We start from the raw sequence: 20,012 nt of genomic DNA, 5'->3' as shown, positions 1-20,012 counted from the left end.
GAGCCCTAAGGCCGGAAAGAGCAAGATATGTATCTGAGAATATCTGGCATAGCTTGAGAGAAAGGTGGCCAGATGGAAAAGACGGGGTCCTCAAAGAGAAAGCTTTAAATGAGTCAGAGAGAGTTTAGACTTAACCTGTAGTAATGGGACAGTCATCCGATAGTTCTCCAGAAAGTGATAAGATCAGTTTTAGACTTTACAGATAACTCTGATATATATCAATGCCCCATGGCCACTGTAACAATTACCACAGTCTTGGTGGCTTAAGACAACAAAAATTTAGTGTTTCACAATTCTGGAGGCCAGGAGTCCAAAATTAGTTTCACTGGACCAAAATCAAAGTGTTGGCAGGACCACTGTCCCTCCAGGGGCTCTAGAGAAGAATATGTTTCCTTATCTCTTCCAGCTCTGGTGGCTGCCATCATTTCTGTGCTTGTGGCCACATCATTCTTATTTCTGTCTCCAACTGCACATGGCCTTCTTCTATTTAATCTCCTTCTACATTCCTCTTATATGGATACTTGTGACGGCATTCAGGTCTCGGCCATACAAAACCATGGTGATCTCATCTCAAAACTCAATCATATCTGAAAAGATCTTTTTTTCCAAAAAAAGGTTACAGATTCCTGGAATTAGAAGGTAAATATCTTTCGAGGGCCATTTTTCAGCCTCCCACACCTGACAATAAGCACTGTGGGCGACGGGCTGTAAGGGACAAAGACAAGAAGCAGGAAAACCAGCAAACAGTAGACTGTCATAGTCTTTGGGGTCAAAACAAGAGGGAAGTTGAACTAAATGAGGGAAGAAAACAGAAAAAAGAGAAGGACTAGATACCTAGATATTGGGGGAGAGGTCAAGAAAGGACATAAAAGATGACTTCCACATTTGCAATGTTCGCTGTGGGTGGATGATGATGCCAATTACCAAGACAGGGAATGCAGCAAGGGACAGAACATGATGACAAGTCTAGTTTCCATTACACAGAGTTTGAGATACTTTGGGCCAAAGTGGGAATTTTCAATAAACAGATGAGAAGCATAAGGGTATTATTATCCTCCACAACCAACTGGCCTTCAAGTTCAGTCAATTTAGCTTTAAAAGTATATCTCAAATTCATTCACTCAAACATCTGAACTAGTATGTGCCAGAATCTATGCTAATTGCTAGGGATGCAGAATTCCTCATGGAATTTACTGTTGAGTGGCAAGGCTGACAAGAACCAAATAATCATACAAACAAGTACAAAATGTCAACTACAGGAAATGCTATGGTACTGCAGTGCACGAAGAACCTATATAATTGGGATGTGAAAGTTAACCAGGCTTCCTTGAAGAAGCTTCTGACCCTTGAGAAAATGTCAGAAGGATACTTGTTCAACAAAGATATAACGGAAGTGACGTGAAATGCCCCATTCTCACTTACACTGCTTTTATTCAAACTCTTGTCATCTCTCACCTAGGACAGTAGGACCTCAAATCAATCTTTACTCTTAAAACACTTATAAACTCCTAAGTAGGGGCCACATCTTATTTTCTCTGAATTCTTAATTCTCAGTATAATGCAAGTATATAACAAAAATTCCACAATCTTTTATTTTTAAAAGTGAACTTAAAAATACTAATCTATACCACTCTATATGCATAATTGTGTCTGTTGGCTCCCTACTACCTGTATGCTAAAATTTAAATTCTTCAGCAGAATCTTACGAGACTCATTAGTCTTAAACTAGTTTCTTGGCTTCACTTCATTACTACCTTTCAGCATCCAAAACACGCACCCCTGCTTCAGTCACAGTACATTTCGTGATGTTTTTGAAAACTATTCATAAATCATATTCTTCTCCCATATTATCAGTCATATTCTTCTCCCATCTTATCAGTCTGGAGAACTCTAATGACTCTTCAAAATACCCCCGGAATATCATTTATTTTGTGATGCTGTCTACAACTTTCCCAAGCAGTTGGTTATTAGCTGTCTCTGCTCTGAATTTCTGCAATACTCTTTATGTACCATTTGGTAGTACTTACTCATTAACTTGTCCAACAAATATTTATTGAGTGAGCACCTCTTTGTCTAGCACCATCTCAGGGCTGGAATACATCCCTCCTCTCACTGAGAAGCTTACATCATTTTAATTGTGGGAGGTCGACAAGTAAATGAATATTATGTGAAAGGCGCTGGGGTTTTTTAATGGCAAGACTAAGGGATAGAAAACGATAGTGAAAGTCTGTCTGAGCAGAAAAATGAAGGAAGTGAGGGAGTGAGCACTGAGGATATCTAGGGCAAGAGAGTTCCAGGCAGAGGAAATAATGAAAAGCAAAGGTCTGAGGGAGAACATGCTTAGCAAGTTCAAAACCTAGCACTGAGGTCAGAGTGACAGAAGAGAGTGAGGACAGAGGAAGACTGCAGAAAGGTGGAACAGGGCCTGATCATCTAAGACTTTGGTTTTCATTCCAGCCAAGAAGCCTTTGGAGAGTTTTGTGCAGAGAACTGATATGAACAAATTCATATTTCAAAATTATCCCTCTGAAAGCTGTGTTTAAAATATTGTCAGAAATAAGGGTGCAGAGAGACAGTCAGAAAGCTACCGTGAGAATCCAGGTGAGGGACGACAGGAGCTTGGGTCTGGGTGACAGGAGTGGAATTATGAGAAGTGGTTATTTTCTGCTGTGTTCTGAAGATAGATCTGACAGAATTTTCTGAGGGACTGAATGTGGCTGTGAGACAAAAAACATGAAGCCATCTGTGATCGATAATTCTAAGGTTCTAAGAGTTGGCCGAAGCAACTGGAACGACAGATCTTCTACAAATCAAAAACACGGAAGACTGCAGAAGGGGCGGCCTTGTGAGTAGAAATAACGAGTTCTCATCTAGACATTGTTAAGACATTAGGCTCATTATACATTTAAGTGAATACGACAGATAGTTTGAGATGAGTCTGAAATTCAGGGGGATGAAATTCAGGGGGAAGACTGAGGCTGGAGACACAATATTACGGATTTATCAGAATACAGATAATATTTACAGGTAAGAGACTAGAGGTCATGTAAGACAATGTGGCTCAAGCATGAATGTGGAAACCTGGGGAGTTTCTCAATGACACAATGTCCTCCGATAGAGAAGGTATTAGAAATTTTAGGTGAGATCTGTATGACATAAGCCTGTAAAAGGAACTGACTAGAAAAATGTAGTAGGATTGCTGAGCAGCCAAGGGCACAACAAAAGTTAACAGCCACGGAAGTGTGGCCTTGCATTTAGTCTCCACTTTCACACAGTCAGTCGCGTGAGGACTGGTATGAAAGGCAGAGAGGGAGGGACTGGAGCTTTGCCTGGTGAGTATTATGCAGGGAGAGAAAAGCAGAGGAGTGATTATGATACCCCATGCAAGCTAAGCCTGGTAAGGAGAGGTATGAGTGGAGTGAGGTCCGTGAAAAGGTATAGCAGATGTCATGGTGTGGTCAAAGAAATGTTGGGATCAGGACTTCAGAGAGGGTGGGTTGAAAGACAGGAGTCAGTGGTCAGATTGTGGGATGTATGAAACTGAGGCAAACTCTAGGGTCTGATCTTGGGAGTGAGACGGGGCAGAGGGCTGCAGGACCAGATACCTTTACATTCCATTGTAACCATCTTTCTGTATGTTAGTCTCTTCCCCTAGACTGACAACAAACCCTAATTCAGGGACTGGATATTACTGATGTTGGTATCGCCGAGCCTAACAAAGCACCTCACACACAGTGGACACTCGGTAAATGTGCCTGGTTAATGAAATCTTCTCAATGCTAAGGACAATACTAAAGCCACATGGTTTTCCAAAAAATACTTAATAGAGATTCCATTCACCAGTGTTTATCTAAAACATACATATAGTATGAGTAAGCTAGTGGGTAATTTTTTAATGTTATAAACACAAAAACTAGATTAACAGTCCCTGCCACTACTTAGATTTTCTCAAAATGTTGTACCATATAGTGAATATAGAAGGTGTTTAATAAGTCATATTCTATAGCAGTTAATTGGCTGTACATCACATCAATCAATCAACCTGTTTTGTGTTGGGCAATAGAGGAAATACTGAAGTTAATAAAACAAGGTCTCTGCCCTTAAGGGACATTAAGTGTCGTTGGGGAGATGAAGAAATACACAAAAGGTTATATAACAAGAAAAAGGGCAAGAACAAGGCAGTATGGCTAACTGTCAAGAAAAAAGGGGGTGGGAGGACAGGAGAGGAAAAAAGTTCTGGGAATACAGATGTGACAGAGATTGCCAAGTACTATGCAGGTCCAAACTATAAAAAAAGAGACACGGAAAAGGCCCAGATAAGAAATGTACAGCTATTCTAAAAATAAACTTGAGAAGGAGAGAACACTGGGCTTGAGAACGTAAGGAACAGCATGCACAGTGTCCTAATGAATGGCCTAGAGGCATCGCCACCGCCTTCTCAACAACACTGACCACCTGGGTCAAATCCTGTGTCTTCTATATGTAAAATGTCAGCACAGATGTTATTGCTTTTCTCAACTACTACCAGTTGTGGCCATTGGATTAAACTTTGACACAGGTCCTAACTGTTCCTCTGCCCTAGAAAAGCCAAAGTTGTTTTATCAAAACTTCCATTCTGAAAGTTTTGATTTAAAAAGACATGAGCACCTACTGTTGCAACTGAGAAATGCTAAAACTGGCTTTAATTTTGTGATATAACTACTGGTTTTACCAGTCCACACTATTGGATTGTATGCATTATTCATGCACATTTTGACCAAAATAGCATTAAGAGGAAAACCTAGCAAGAAAGCCTTGCTTGAGCAACTGATCTCAACATGTTTCTAAAAATGAGAGTGAACAGACAGCAAGAAAAACAATACATTTTGAAGTTATAATATTGAAAAGACAGATATTTTTATGAAGCTGCTACCTAAGACCAGTATTGAAGAATAACAACCATGGAACTATTTAACCGGTAATAAATGTTTCAAAAATAATTCCTTAAAAGATTATTAGAGATGCATAAAGTCCTGCACCTTTAGTTTTCTCACACCTTCAGCTAATTTTTCATTCCTCACCGCTATGTGAGCAGATGTCACAGTTCCAACTTGACTGTAAGTTCCTTGTGAACAAATTTTACCTTTAATACTCTCATCCCCACTCATTCCTTTGTCACTATACCTCCTCTCCTGCATCGCATCTAAAGTGGTGTGTGCAGACTGTATGAATCAGTATTACTGATTCTCTTGTGCTTTCTTAAGTACTAATATATTTTCAGGGAGGACAGAAACATCAATGACATTTGTTCGACAACCTGCATTCAACAGACATTTAGAGAGCAACTATGACTGCAAGCTAAGTACCTCAGGGATATAAATAGATATGGTTCCAACCGTCATAAACAGCACAGCACAATCCAATGAATGGGCTATAAATGAGGTGCACACTGAAGGAACACAAAAGGAGAAATGATTAATTCTGCTTGAGGGAGACAGGAAAGACGAGCTCGGAGGGTATAATTTAGAAATATTTGAAAGCTTTGGTAGAAGAGGGCAGCATATAATAAAGGAGAAACTGAAAGGGTAGAAATATGGTAGGAATATGTAGAAGGCACCGCTTTCTTTTTTCTTTAAAGTGGTTCTTTCTACATATATCTACACTTTATTTGCTGGCAGAATGGAATTTTTCCACAGAACTAGTTAGTTTCTCATTAAATCATTTTGCTCAATACACATTAATGTTTAGTCCTTTTCTCAGGATCATTTATCCTAATAACAGAAATTTCACTCAACATAACCATTTCATTCCTTATACACACACACAAACGCACACACACAACCAAATGAGGACAAAATGTTGGGCTGCATTAGATTTAGTTTTTTTAAAATCATTTTACACAATGAGATTCAACCATATTGTGAGAAAGAAATGTTTGCCTTAGGAAATTTTATGAAATCCTTAGTCATTGAGCATACTAGAAAAATAATTTTTAAATTATCAAAAGATCTCGTTGGACTGGAAAAATTATACTACAATCTATGCTTGCCTCGAGATTTGTCTCATCCACTGTATTAGATTTCCATTGACCCTGCTTATCTAAAAATACTGACATAAGGGAAAACAGGAAGTCACATAAACTTTACCTCTAAATAAAAGTATGCTTTCATTTTAAAGTAACACAAGCTATTAGCAATTTTTAAAAAGATTCAGCATTTAAATAATTTACAAATATTTTAAGAGAAGTATCTCTAAAAACTTTGTTTCATATCTTTTAAATATTAAGATAGGCTTGATTTAATCTATTATTCTGATTCAGCAACTAAATATCAGCTTTAAATAAAATATGGGTTCTATACTTTTCTTGTTTTCATTTAACTCTGTCACTGTTGCACCTGAGGGCTGGAGGAAGTGTGCAGGAGTGCAGTAAGTGAAGGGGACAACACTGGTCTGAAGAGACGGGCAGAATCTGGATTATGTCAAGAGCCTTGAAGGCCAAGTTAAGGAGTCTGAATTTTCTCTAGGTGCAAGGAGAAGCCACTGAAGAATTTTGGGCAGGGGAATGCAATGAAGTGATCATCTACAAAGTGTCACTGTGGATGGTGTGTACAGTGAACTTCAGGTGGGCAGGCTGGAAGCACAGCAGTCAGTTAAGAGGCCGGACAAGAGCACGTACAGCACAGGTGATGATAATGAGCTAACATTTGTTAGCCTGTTAGAGTTACTGTTTTAAGTAAAAATATTTATGAATTTATTCCTCACAAGAATCCTATGACTTATTTGCAGATAAGAAACGAGGCATGGAAAAGTGAAGCAACTTTCCACAGGGCACAGAAATGAGTAGAGCCATAATTTATCAACAGCCTACTTTTTAACCACTGCACTATAGTAACAGAACATAGATGGATTCAAGGTATAAAGGTAAAATGGACAGGCACTGGTCTGGGTTTCACGGCTGTGGCATATGAACGTCACGAATCACTCCCAGGTTTCTGGCTTTAGGAGATGAGTGAGGTGCCATTTACTAAAATGGGACAAAACCTAGAAGAAAGAGGATCTGGGAGAGAGATCTAGAATTCATTTTTTTATTTATCTAGCTGATAATTAAATATATAAATCTCTAACAAGAAGTCAGAGTTGAAGATATAAATGTAGGAATTGTGGTAGTGAGAAACTAGTCCCAAAGATGTCCATGTCCTAGTCTCTGGAACCTGTGGAGATGTTACCTTACATGATACAAAGCCTCTGCAGACATGATTAAGGACCTTGACATGGGAGGTTATCCTGGATTATCCGGGTGGGCCCACTGTAATCCCTAGGGTCCTTAAAATAGGGAGGAAGGTCAGAATGAGAGAGATTGGAAGATTGCACACTGCTGGCTTTGAAGATGGAGGGTGGGGCCTCTAGCTGAGGGATGCAGGTGTCTCTAGAAGCTGGAAATGTTAAGGAAACAGATCCTCTCTTAGATCCTCCAGAAAGAACACAGCCCTACCAACAACTTGGTTTTAGGACTTCTGAGCTTTATTTGGGACTGTATGAGAATAAGTCTGCATATTGTTTAAACCATTACATTTGTTATAATGTTACACAAACAACAGGAAACTATTACAGGATTTTTAAGTTAGTTTTTAAAGTGATGTGGTACTGACAGTATAGGTGGGAGAAATAATAAACAGAAGTTCTTGAGTAGGCACAAGGAGATAGGTATCTAAACAAATGAAGAGGGGATGGTTGTAATTAAGAGGGGACATTTCTTTTTTTGTAACAGAAGGGAAGGAGGCAGTGGGAATGGAGGCTGATGTGTAGAGACTGTAGCAAGAAGATGAAGTCATTCTCAAAGGATGGGTTTTATGATTTCGGTGAATTATGTGGCAAAGTTATCAGCAGGTGAAGACTTGAACCCAGAGCATCTGACTTAATTTTAATGGAGTTCTACATCGTACCAAATGATTCCCAAGATTTGTACTAGGAAATAGTAGGAGTGGCCACGGAGAAGCTACTATGTTCAGGCAAATATACCAAAACTCAGGTGGTCATTCAGGGCAGGGAAGAACAAATGTACGGCACCTGTCCCTTTCCTTCATTTCCTATAGCCACAGTAGAACATGCCGATTAAGCGAGGCACTTGGACTCAGCTTCAGGATCCTTCTCAACCCAGCAATCCATAAAGCAGCAGTACTGCAAAGCAAATTGAATTAACACTTGAGATGAAATGTATTTGCCAATCTTGACTCGGGGAATATGGTTTTTTATCTCCTCCTCCCAGAGGAAACAACTGTGGAGATGAGTGTTAAAATATGACTAAGAAACAGAAAGATGACAATAATTGCTAAATGTCTATCAAGAGGAGAATGATTAAGAAAACTGGTAAATCATATCGTGAACTTTTATGCAACCTTTAAAAAGAATGAGCAGTACTGATGAGAAAGATTTCCAAACTATGTTGCTACATGAAAAAGCAGATCCAGAACAATAAAGCAACTAATTCCATTCATGATTCTTAAAAACCCATATGTACACCTGCACATATACATGTGAATGCTTTACAAAGGTCTGGAAGAGAGTATGTCAGGCTATTAATAAGAACTTCTGAAGAAGAGTGCATAATTAGGATAAGGGATGAAAGGGAAATTTCACTGAGTACTGAATGTACTTTTATACTGAATTGCTTATAACAAATATGGGTGGTTGTTTTTTTTTTAATGAAAATTAAACATTTTTTCTTTTCTTTATAAAGGACATAAAAGATGAGCAGATGAAGTGTCCAGGCCCTTTTAGTCATACATCTTTACATTTAATGCTGTAATCCCTCTAGCAACTTTCCTTTTTGAATGCCCCAAACACAAAGAATCAAGGAGGGAACACTACTGAACTTGGCACAGGGTAAATGTGAATGTCATTCACGCTCCCCTCACCTCCCTCAACCATGTTACATACTTACTTTACCCTGTCACTTATTCCACTTTCAAATCCTATCTTCGCTTTCTTGTCCCAGCATGAGTCACTCTTTCACAAATACCATGTGTAACTGACAGTATCATCATCATCATCATCATCTTTTCTCTAATTATTCCCAAATCTGGCTACTAAAATTACTTCCCCCCCCCCCTTTTGATTAGATCACATTTCTAATCATAATGTTCCTATTTACTGTTTATCTTATGTAATGAATCTCTTCTCCATAATTTTCCTTGTCCTATATTATCATATTTTCTTTAACTTCCTTATCTAATCTTTGGTTCTCATTTCTATTACCTCTGTGTTTCCTTTAATTTCCTAATATGAATTCCATCCTTTAACTCCTTATCCACCAAGGTCTCCTGCTTCCATAGTCAAATTTTGTGAGACCCAGTAATTTTATATGTTCACCTATTATATAAGCACTTAACTTCTGCACATAAAAGAATTACTTGTTCTCAGTCCCACTGATCTCGAACCTCTCCCCGCCTCCATGTTCATTCCACTCCCCTGCCTACACTCACCTCACACATTTTAAAGTAAATTCCTAAAAGGTAAAAACTACTTAGCAATACCTCCTCTTGCAAGTCGTTCTCAACTCCCCCCATCTCTCATTTTTTGAGTACCTGGTACACGTCACACACTGTCCTAAACAATATTTAAACATACAAATTTAGTTAATCCTGACTCAACTTGTTGAAATGGGTACTATAATTATCCCCATTTTAAATATATGTAAACTGAGAACCAGAGAGTTCAGGGAACTTGTAGAAGGTCACATGGCTGGCTACTGTCAGAGGCAGAATTTCAACTCAGAGAACCTGGCTCTGGAGTCCATACTCATTGCCAGTTTGCTACTGTGCTTTGGCATGTACTTCTGAGGCAAAGTACTTCCTCTTCTCTGCTCCAGCTACAGGATGGTCTCACCTCTACTTTGCACTTAGCATATGGTACTGTTAACCGAGATTTCTCTGTATTGTTTAAAGATACAGAGTACTCTTTGAGGACAGAAATTATCCATCTCTCTATCCTTAAACATGTAATAGCATCTAGAACTAGGAGGTGTTTAATGGTCATTGAATAAACAAATAAATTCATAGTTTTAATAGCACTCCATCCCTAGCACAGCATACACCATCAACATAGGCAGACTCAGCAATGACTTTCATTCCAAACTTTCAGGCTCCTGCCTTAATAACACAACGTAAAAAATAGCTAGTTTGGGGAGCTGTAGAGACATATCTCTATCTGTTCATTCCAAGAAACTCGAGGTGACATCCACTCTAAGACAACATTTAGGTGGCAGACTTTAAATCACCAACAATACAGAAGGCAGGATTCTAGAATTACCTGACAGGGCATCATAGAATTCGTCCTCACTGAGGATGCTGAGAGGAGGTGAGCCTTTTACCAGAGACTGCTCTAATTCATGGTGTTCAGTGGCGAGGGTCTCCAGCGCTTCTGACAAAATCTTGTTTTTTTCTTGCTCCTGTTTCAATTTAAAATTCCTCACCTGAAAGAAAACAGATATACAAAAAAGACTTCAGAGTGACAGAAGACAGAAACTGACTCAGAAGAATGTGAAAATTATTTGCTTTCAATCCGGTTCAATTGCAATGTCAGAAATGAAAACAGTCGTGTTATGTACACATGGATGAATGAGCAAAACTACTAAGCTAATTCTGTTCTTCCCATGGGGCCTTTTCTCACAACAGCTCTAACTAATGAAAATAAATTAAGAACTAGCAAACAAATTCAGCTCAAATGATCAAGATCCTAGTGTAAGAGCATTAGCCAATTCAGAAATCATATAAAAATTTTTTAAGAGACTCTCTCTCTCGACATTAATCATGAAGTTAGGAAGCCAGTTTTTGAATAATTAAAACCACCAGTGAGTTTTTCAACAAAATAAAGAATTAAAACATTTTAAATATTAAAATGTGTATCACGTCACAGCATAAGACATAATCTTCCAGTTTACTTACAAGATAGCTGGCATATCGAATGAAGGGGAATAAGTTACCAGGACACTACATTTTAATTTTCATTCTTAAATTCCATATTCTGCTTCTGATTCCATAGTTTACCTTGAATTTAGCACTCTAAAAAAATAAAAGAGCGTCTACAGCCATGTCGCCCTAAACAAACCCAACCCCATCCGATCTCAGAAGCTAAGCAGAGTCAGGCCTGGTTAGTATTTGGATGGGAGACCACCTAGGAAGACCAGGTACTGTAGGCGTAAAAAAAATAAAATAAAATAAATAATAATTTTAAAATTAAATAAATAAATGATAGATTATAGAAAAGGCAAAGCCTCCTTTAATTTTTCATCCCTTGAAGATACAATTTATTCTTCCTATCTGACTCAGGAGCATCCAAAACTTTGCAGTTAACTAAAAACCTTCTAAAATTTAAGTAACCTAATCCTCACAGAAAATATCAGGTACTGGATTTGGTGCAGACAATTCCACCTATTTCTGTACCAGAACTTTAGAAATCACAACTATTCCGTAACCTCCCTCCATTTCTGGGTCCACGTGGCACTTGGACGCAGAGAAGCTGAGATTTACTGTCACCCTCTGTGTGATCTCAGAAGTCTCGTGTTCCTGTTGGCTCACCTTTAAAATAAGACTAAGACTCCACTATCGTCTAATAACCTAATAGGCAGTCTTCAACTCAGTGGTCTTCAAACTTTTTTTTTTTTTTAACTTTAGCAGCAGAATCTATTTCTCAGATAGAATCGCTGCATAAAGAGATGTTGTAGAAAGCAGAACTGTGCTAAGCGACACAGGTGTGGATCGGGAGCCCCGACTCCCTCCCTGAGGTCCCCTCAAGACCCCAAACCAGGGGCTGTTCTGACAGTTTGAAAGGCACTGGAAGGGGTGACCCTCCCAAACCTCGTCCATGTTAGAAGTTTGGTCTCTGGGTTTTGGGGGCTGTCAATGTCTCTCACAACTGCTGTCCATTACTCAGTCTGTAGAACTGCACCCTTTCACTTCCGGACATTCCCCCACATTCTACGCTTGTTGGCCCCCAACGATGCAGCGATCTCCTCTGTTCTGACTCCAGAGCCCTTTGTGACTCTGAGAGTCACACGTTAGGTACAATACTCCAAGACTTCTGGATATGACCTAAAATACAGCTTTACTGAAATGCTAAGTTCATAACAGAAATAAGCTTAAACCTTATCTTGGGAATAGCTCCAATCCTCAGGCGCCTTTGGTGTTTATTTACCATTTTAGCAATGACATTATTAATATTAGAGAAAAATAGCAGTAAATGGTTAAGAAATAATGAGCAGACATGCAATACCTGAAAAAAAATTCAATACTGATATAATTACAATTTTTAAGAAATTGCAAAATACTTGCTAATATTCCTATAATCTAAATTTAATCTCCATACCATCTCACACCTGTTAGAATAGCTATAATCAACAGGACAAGTAATAACAAATCTTGGAGAGGATGCAGAGAAAAAGGAACCGTCATACACTGCTGATGGGACTGCAAATTGGTGCAGCCACTGTGGAAAACAGTATGGAGGTTCCTCAAAAAACTAAGAATTGATCTACCATATGATCCAGCAATCCCTCTACTGGGTATTTACCCCAAAGACTTGAAAACCCATATCCGAAAAGATATTTGCACACCGATGTTCATAGCAGCATTATTCACAGTGGCCATGACATGGAAGCAACTGAAGTGTCCTACAATAGATGATTGGCTAAAGAAGCTGTGGTACATATATACAATGGAATATTACTCAGCCATAAGAAGAGATGAAATACTGTCATTTGCAACAACATAGATGGACCTTGAGATAATCATGCTAAGCAAAATAAGCCAGGCAGAAAAAGTTGAAAATCACATGATATTACTTATATGTGGGATATGAACCTAAAAGCAACAAATGAGCAGGACAAACAGAGATTTATGGACATGGAATATACACTAGTGGTTACTAGTGGGGTGGGAGGTAGATGGGGTAAAGGGAGTCAAATATAGGGTTTAAGGGGAGGGTGAAGTGAGTAAAGGGGATCAAATATATGGTAGCTGAAGGAAACTGGACTTTGGGTGGTAAACACATAATATACAGGTGTCAAATGATAATGTACACCTGAAAATTATATAATTGTATTAACCAATGTTATCCCAATAAACCTAATTAAAAATTTAATAAATAAATAAATTAATTGATTTCATCTCCAGAGCAGAAAATACTTTTCTATGGTTGGAGTCAACTTAAAAAAAAAAAAAAAAAAGCTGTTCCTCCTCTATTTGATGGCTCAGACAATTCATTTATCTATAAACAAAAACTACAAATTTGAGCATCAATGTCCAAAATGATCTTTTCTTTGAAAGGAAAAGCTCTAACAGCACTGTTCTATTTACGGATTCCAAAAACACCACTACAGGAAGATCCAAACTACCACTGCCCACCTGCTCCCTTGGCTTATCTTTTTAGTTATGCAAATATCAAAATGCAAATGGGCTGTTGAGACTATATCTTGCAATATAACGATCAACTAAATTATCCCTTCCAGTTAACAAATACACAAGTTTTAATACCTAACTTCGTCTAGCAGATTTCAGAAAAGTGGCAAAGAAATGATCAAGGTAAAAGTATCACTTTCCCTCAACAGAATCTTTTTCAAAATCCAATTTATCTTTTATCCACCTAAAATAAGCATCCCTTCATCTCTGCCATCTCGGCATCTGTTCTCACTAGTTCATCAGAGAAGGAGTGAAAGGAATGGGAAGCAGAGTGGGGAGAAGAGGCTCTACCACGTTCTAGTTTATACCTTGTTTTTATCTGTCACTTGAGGTGAGTGCACTTAAATTAGTTTTAAACATAACAGGATCTTCTGTTATCTTACTCTAAAACTCTCCACAAAATGGCAATTCCTCTCTTCAGTACATGGATGTATCTGAGAGAGCAGGTATATATACCACAGAAACTGCACTAGTAAATGGCGTACTGCTTTGGAGAAACATCTAAAAACATTTAACTGCCATTAATACCTCTTAATCGATTAGAAAGATCACTGGAACAATGCAATTCCAAATCCTCCACAATCTCAGTATTTCAGAAGTACCTAGGGGATACCCTGCATATACAAATTAGTATAGAACTCCTGATAAGGTTATACAGAGTGCAAGTTTGAGAAAATCTTCATGTTACTTTTAAACTCTGTTTCCAAATTCTTATTTGTTAACTTAGAAAGTATGTTGTAATAGAAATAGTACCTTTTATATAATACCTCTTTGCAATTCTGGGCACAGTGCTTCATTTATATTATGTAACAACATATACATACTGATGATGGTTTTTTAAATCCTCAAACTATAATAATCACCCTAGTTATTAAAAGGATAAAGAACTTCCTTCACAAAATTAGTAAAACCCAACATATGCGCTTATAATTACATTAGAACATTTCTAGAATACAGTTGACATTTTATTTTTTAAATTCACATATAAAATTTATACCCTCAACCCTGTGACTTTCCCGCAACAAAAGCAAACATATGACCAAGTGAACATAAATGTCAAACTCTTCATCAGGAAAAATTTAAGGACTGAAACACCATACACTTAGAAAACATACACTGCTCCATGTCTGTAGCTCCTTAAGACTAATGCCAATTCAAGTTTTTCCAGTAGTCTATTTAAATCACTTCATCAGGAAAATCTCTCACCTTACTCCATTTCATGCTGGCAGGTGAAATTCACAATGAATACTTCCAAAGTGTTCTTCCCATCGACAGTGAATGAATGCCAGCAAAAGAATCCAGAGTCAAGTGCTAGCCAGCGTCTACACACTTTATCTACTCCCTCATTCTATCAAGTACCCTGTTATTTAACTACATTTCTAAGGGGTTATATCAGGCAGACATAATAAATCTGGCAAAGACATAACCACTAACTGGAGAGTAAGGATGAGCATTCATAGAACTCTGTGTCCAATTATACAATTATAGGACAGCTGAAATCCTGGCCTTGAAGAGCATTCTGCTGAAGCTCTTTCAACTGGCCACACTCCGGTCAGTTCAACTGCGTTAGCCTAACTCACTTCTTCTTTGTTATTGGATGAATGGCTATCATAACAAAGAATGTTAAGACTGAAATACTAGATCTTTAATTTTAAAATATCTAATTTTCTCTCTCAAATAAGGAATAACATTGACACTTATTTCTGTGGTACAGGACCAACAATATAGTGACTCTGAAACTTTTCTAAAGATATGTGCTTTAGGTGACTCCCTGCTATTGCCACATAGCTATTTAAAAGTGGGGCTGGTCATTTACAGCTGGTAAGGGCTCTTCTGCTCACAGAAGACCACAGTGATGTTCTGGTGGAGGAAGAGAATGGAGCTCTCGGGCGAATGCACAGCCAGACTGGAATCACAAACTCACCTCCAGGGTCCAGGAAAATTAACACCTGATCCCATGTCTGATGCATGATCAGGTATGGAAATATATCCCCACAACCGTATAATAGACATTTGCTTTGTTTTATAGGTTTACAAAGAACCTGTGCACACATTATATTTTAGGGTTTTCATTGACTCTAAGGCCCTTCCATGCCATTTCATCACCGCTTTTTTAAATGTAATAAATTTCCTTACGTTCCTGAAGCTTCTTTTTCAGTCTTTGTTATTACTAAGATACTTATTCAAAAATAAATATGCCTCAGTGACCAAAGCAGACTTGTCTGATAGGAGGAATAAAGATGAGACAGGATGTGCAAGGAGGTCGTGGGTGGGAGGACTGCACAGGGCTTGCAGATAGCTGTAAGAGCTCTGGCTTTACCTCTGAGATGGGAAGCCACTGGAGGGTTCTGAGAAGAGTAATATTATTTGATTTTCATTTTAATACGATCTTTGTGGCTGATATGCTGAAGAGGAGACTAGGGAGAGTCAAAAAGATCCCTTAAGGGGCTACTGCAAAAATCCAAAAAAGAGATGTGTAACAGCAATGGAGGTGTTTAGAAGTAGTCAGATTCTGGATATATTTTGAAGGAAGGTCTAAATGATTTGCTGACAAAATGATGATGGGAGGTGAGAGAAAAGAGGAATCATGGATGACTCCACAGTTTTGGCCTAGGCAACTAAAGATAGACTAATCATTACTTAACATGAGGAAGGCTGCAGGAGGAACAGAGACAATCAGAAACTCAGTTTCATACATGGTAAGTGTGAGATGCTATCAGATATCCAAGTGTAAATGTCAAGTAGGCAATTAGATGTTAAATCAGGCATTCAAGGAAGAGGTCCAAGAGATAAAACTCTGGGAATCATATGCAAATAGATTATACTTTAAGCCGTAGGACTAGACAGAATCACTAAAGGAGAAAGTGAGGTAGAAACAGGAATAAATCCAAGAACAGAGATTTACTTCTGATGAGAAAGAAATCAGCAAAAGAAACTAAAAAAAAAGAGGACAGAGATAGAAGGAAAACCAGGAGTGTGTAGTACGCTGGAAGCCTACAGGAAGTATTTCAAGAAGGAAAAAGTGATTAACTATGTCAAACCCTGATGACAGATCAAATAATAGGAGAAGACAGACCTCTAGATTTGGTGATGTGGAGGTCAATAAGGAACCCGACAAAGGCAGTTTCAACGGAGTCATGAGAGGACTTTGGCAAGGACCTGACAGAGCGGGTCCAGAAAATGAGAGAAGAAAACTTGGAGCAAGCACAGCCCATTCTTAAGAAGTATGTTTAAAGGGAAGGAGAAAATGGGAGCAACTGCTGGAAGGGAATGTGGGGGTCCATAAGGCTTTGTTATGGAAGACAACCCAGCAAATTTCCACACCGAGGGGGAGGATTCAATAGACAGGGGGAAATTAATGATGTAGGGGTGAGGGGAGAGAATTGCTGAAATGATGTTCTTAGACTTGCAAAAAGGATGGGATCTAATCCACAAGTATTCAGTTGGCCTTTGCTAAGGGCATAAAAAATACATCCTTAGTTGCAGGAGAAAAGGCAGCATGTATGTGCACAGATTCAGATAGGCAGGTTGTGTGACGAAGTTTTCTTCTCATAATTTGTCTCAATGCATGTAAGAGAGAGAGAACAGAAATTAGACAAAGGAGTCATCTACGAGTCCCAGCATGTGATGTAGGAAGAAGCCTCTCGTTTCTTAACATTTCATTATACACAATGTAAAAAAGTTCACCCTGAGATTAAAAATGAGGTCACTTCCATGGCCCTCCAAAGTCTCATTTATAGTAATCTGGCCCACTCAAAATAGGGCAGCTGGTCAAGGATTTTACCGTTGCTTAGAGCAGATTGTGAGTGGCTCCCAGCGTCATTAAAAAAAAGCCCCTTTCTTAATGGCACTGCCATCTTCTTCAATCTGGCTCAAGCCCCGAGAAAAGGAAATCTCACTGGAAAATACCTCTTTACCTTTCTGCCCTTAGGCTCCGCTTTGGGAAAGAAGATGACTTATCTCTATCTGCTTGTTGACTTACTGAATCGCTTTAAGTAAAAGAACTTGAAGGGAGCTTGTTAATAATCTGTTATAGACTTCCAAATTTATCTCCGAACATTTAAACCAAGAAGGAATTTGGGGGATAACTGGCTACTCCTGAATCTAGGACAGAGCCCAATAAATAGGCACTTAAGAAATATTTGGTAACTAAAATGGGGGATTTTAAAAGCAAGATGAAAATGATAGTTGGAAGAATAACTATAAACCCAGAATAATTTATGCTTATTTTTGTCAGACTGATTTCAAAATAACCTGCCATAAAAATAAAATCAACTGGAGACTAGTTTTACATAAAAATGATATAAAAATAAATTGTTTTTAATCTTATTCAGCCATTAAAAAAAAATGAAATCCTACCATCTGCAATGACATGGATGGACCGAGAGGTTATTATGCTGAGTGAAATAAGTCAGACAGAGAAAGAAAAATACCATATGATTTCACTTATATGTGGTATCTAAGGAACAAAAAGAACAAACTAATCAAAAACAGACTCACAAATATAGTGGACAATTTCGTGACGGACGAAGGGGAGAGGAGTTGGGAGAATAGGGCATGGGAAGCATGGCAGAGGGAATACAGTTAGCATTAATATGATGGTTAAGTGGAGGGCCGGGGGAGGGAGGGAGCAATTGGGGGGATCATTTTATAAACATTATAGATGTCTAACCAATGTACTACATATTTGATACTAACAAATAATTTTTAAAAATTGTTTTTATATTCTTTAAGAAAAGCAGAAAAGAGAAGTATGTCTCTGAAACAAAAATACTTTTCACTTCCACAGTACACTACTAATAATAGATTCGATACACATTTACTCCACTGCCTTGTTCAGTGGGTCTGCCATTTAAAATAATTTGGTACAAGTAAGAACTCACAATAATTTTCTTTCGGTTGCGAAGTTGAATCACTTGACACCAATTATAACACTCAAAAAGGAATGTCTACAATAAATTAAAATTTCCATAACTATAATGCACATTTTACATTCCAGAAGTAGCACTTACAGAATTATGTTACTAAAAGCGCTACCTGTTTCAATGTGTAATTTCCAACGTATAATATCCTAAATAACAGTAAAATGTATCAAAAGTTTCAGAAGGTTTTTATGCATCATCGTGTAAATTAAAGAACAGAATGTTAAATTGCCACGTAATGACGTATATCAAATACAATGCAAACAACTTTCGATGTAATGTAACAAATCAATTTTGGCCATATAATAATGGTAAAATTCTAAATCAACCTGTTTGTTAAGATTCTGAATTCTTAAAAGTCTATTTTTAAAATCATATCTTTTCAACTCTCCATTAAATATTTGTTCAAGATTGTATTCCCTACTGCCTGGAATGGTGGCTGGAACATGCTCAAAGTATGGAAATAACATTTTTAAATAAATATCAAGGTGTACAGTAACAGGAAAGGTAGACGTGGGATGGAAGCAAGGCAAAATAAATTTTTGGTAAGATCTCTTTACCCAATATTAATATACATTTCAAAGCTTATCAAGAATGAAGTGTAGGACCCCGAGCAAAGATGTCTCTAAAAGTTTCATTATTCTTAACTTCAATATGAATTTATTTAGCAAAAAATAAATAAATAAATAACTTCATAAGCATTTGTGTAAACCATGGTTCTGCATAGAGAGCTATTTCTATATCTACTACTGATAAAGTATATACATAGCATCTTTATAGTTTAAAAGGCATTTTTACACACTGTTAGTTTAATAAATCTCCCTAACAGCCTTATGAGAAATGTACATGTATAATATGTGTATAAAGTGAAGACTATACAGTTTAAGTTACTAGCCAAAGGTTAGCAGAGAAATAAGAGCTGAAACCCAAAATCTTTTAACATCAAATCCCATAAGCTTTTCAACCCATGGTATTGTCATTGAACTATACAGCCTAATAACACTGAGGATGAAAATACATGATCACGAGTCACAAAAGCAGAGAGTCTCACTTCGGGAAGGGAGATGCTTGCTGATTACTAGACTGGTGGACCAGGCAAATGCAGAAAGGAAAGCAGAATTACCTGGACCACAGTAAAGCATTTGTTAAAATCATCCCAAGGGCCCCTGTCAAGAATTACATCACTGTAAAATGGCAGAATGGTAGATTAGGAACCTGGCTGAATCCATGCCCTCCAGGAGGAAGGTTTCTCATTCCAAGAATTAGTAGATCTATCTTGTTCAAAACCTGGCTAAGAGCCAAGGTTCTCTATCACAAAGAGTATATCTGAATCAACTATAGAGTTTGTTCGGTTTTGCTTTTTTTTTTTTTTTAAATTAGAAGGCCCAGTTCTAACCCAGACCTACTGAAATCAGGACTTCCAAGAATGAAGTAGGCCTGTGTATTGTGACAGAGATTGCTAATTTCTCACACTATCTATTTTCCTTTCCTTCCTTAATAAGAACCCCAATTTGTTAGTTGGCTACATTGTCTTTCAGCTAGAAAACTAGTTCTCATTCTCTCTGGCAACTGTGGCTATATGGCTAAGTTCTGCCCAAGAAGAATGGAGGTACTGTGAGGCATTTGCCAGATCTACTTAAAGGGAAGGGCACACTCC

General features: G+C 37.9%; 1 protein-coding gene and 1 pseudogene across 7 annotated transcripts in view; one reads left to right on the top strand and one right to left on the bottom strand.

Moving 5' to 3' along the window:
* Positions 1 to 20,012, bottom strand: part of OSBPL1A (oxysterol binding protein like 1A) — a 193,577-nt gene that overhangs the window by 66,667 nt on the left and 106,898 nt on the right. For all 7 annotated transcript variants that reach the window (XM_006920023.3, XM_015595746.2, XM_015595744.2 and 4 more), the window contains one exon: positions 10,288 to 10,450. In XM_006920023.3, the coding sequence (XP_006920085.1) occupies positions 10,288 to 10,450 (163 nt within the window). The remainder of the gene's footprint in view (positions 1 to 10,287; positions 10,451 to 20,012) is intronic.
* LOC112469438 lies at positions 11,058 to 11,176 on the top strand (annotated as a pseudogene).

Source organism: Pteropus alecto, unplaced genomic scaffold (genome assembly GCF_000325575.1).
Source record: "Pteropus alecto unplaced genomic scaffold, ASM32557v1 scaffold146, whole genome shotgun sequence".
Lineage (NCBI taxonomy): Eukaryota > Metazoa > Chordata > Mammalia > Chiroptera > Pteropodidae > Pteropus > Pteropus alecto.
This window is presented reverse-complemented; position numbering and strand designations above follow the sequence as displayed.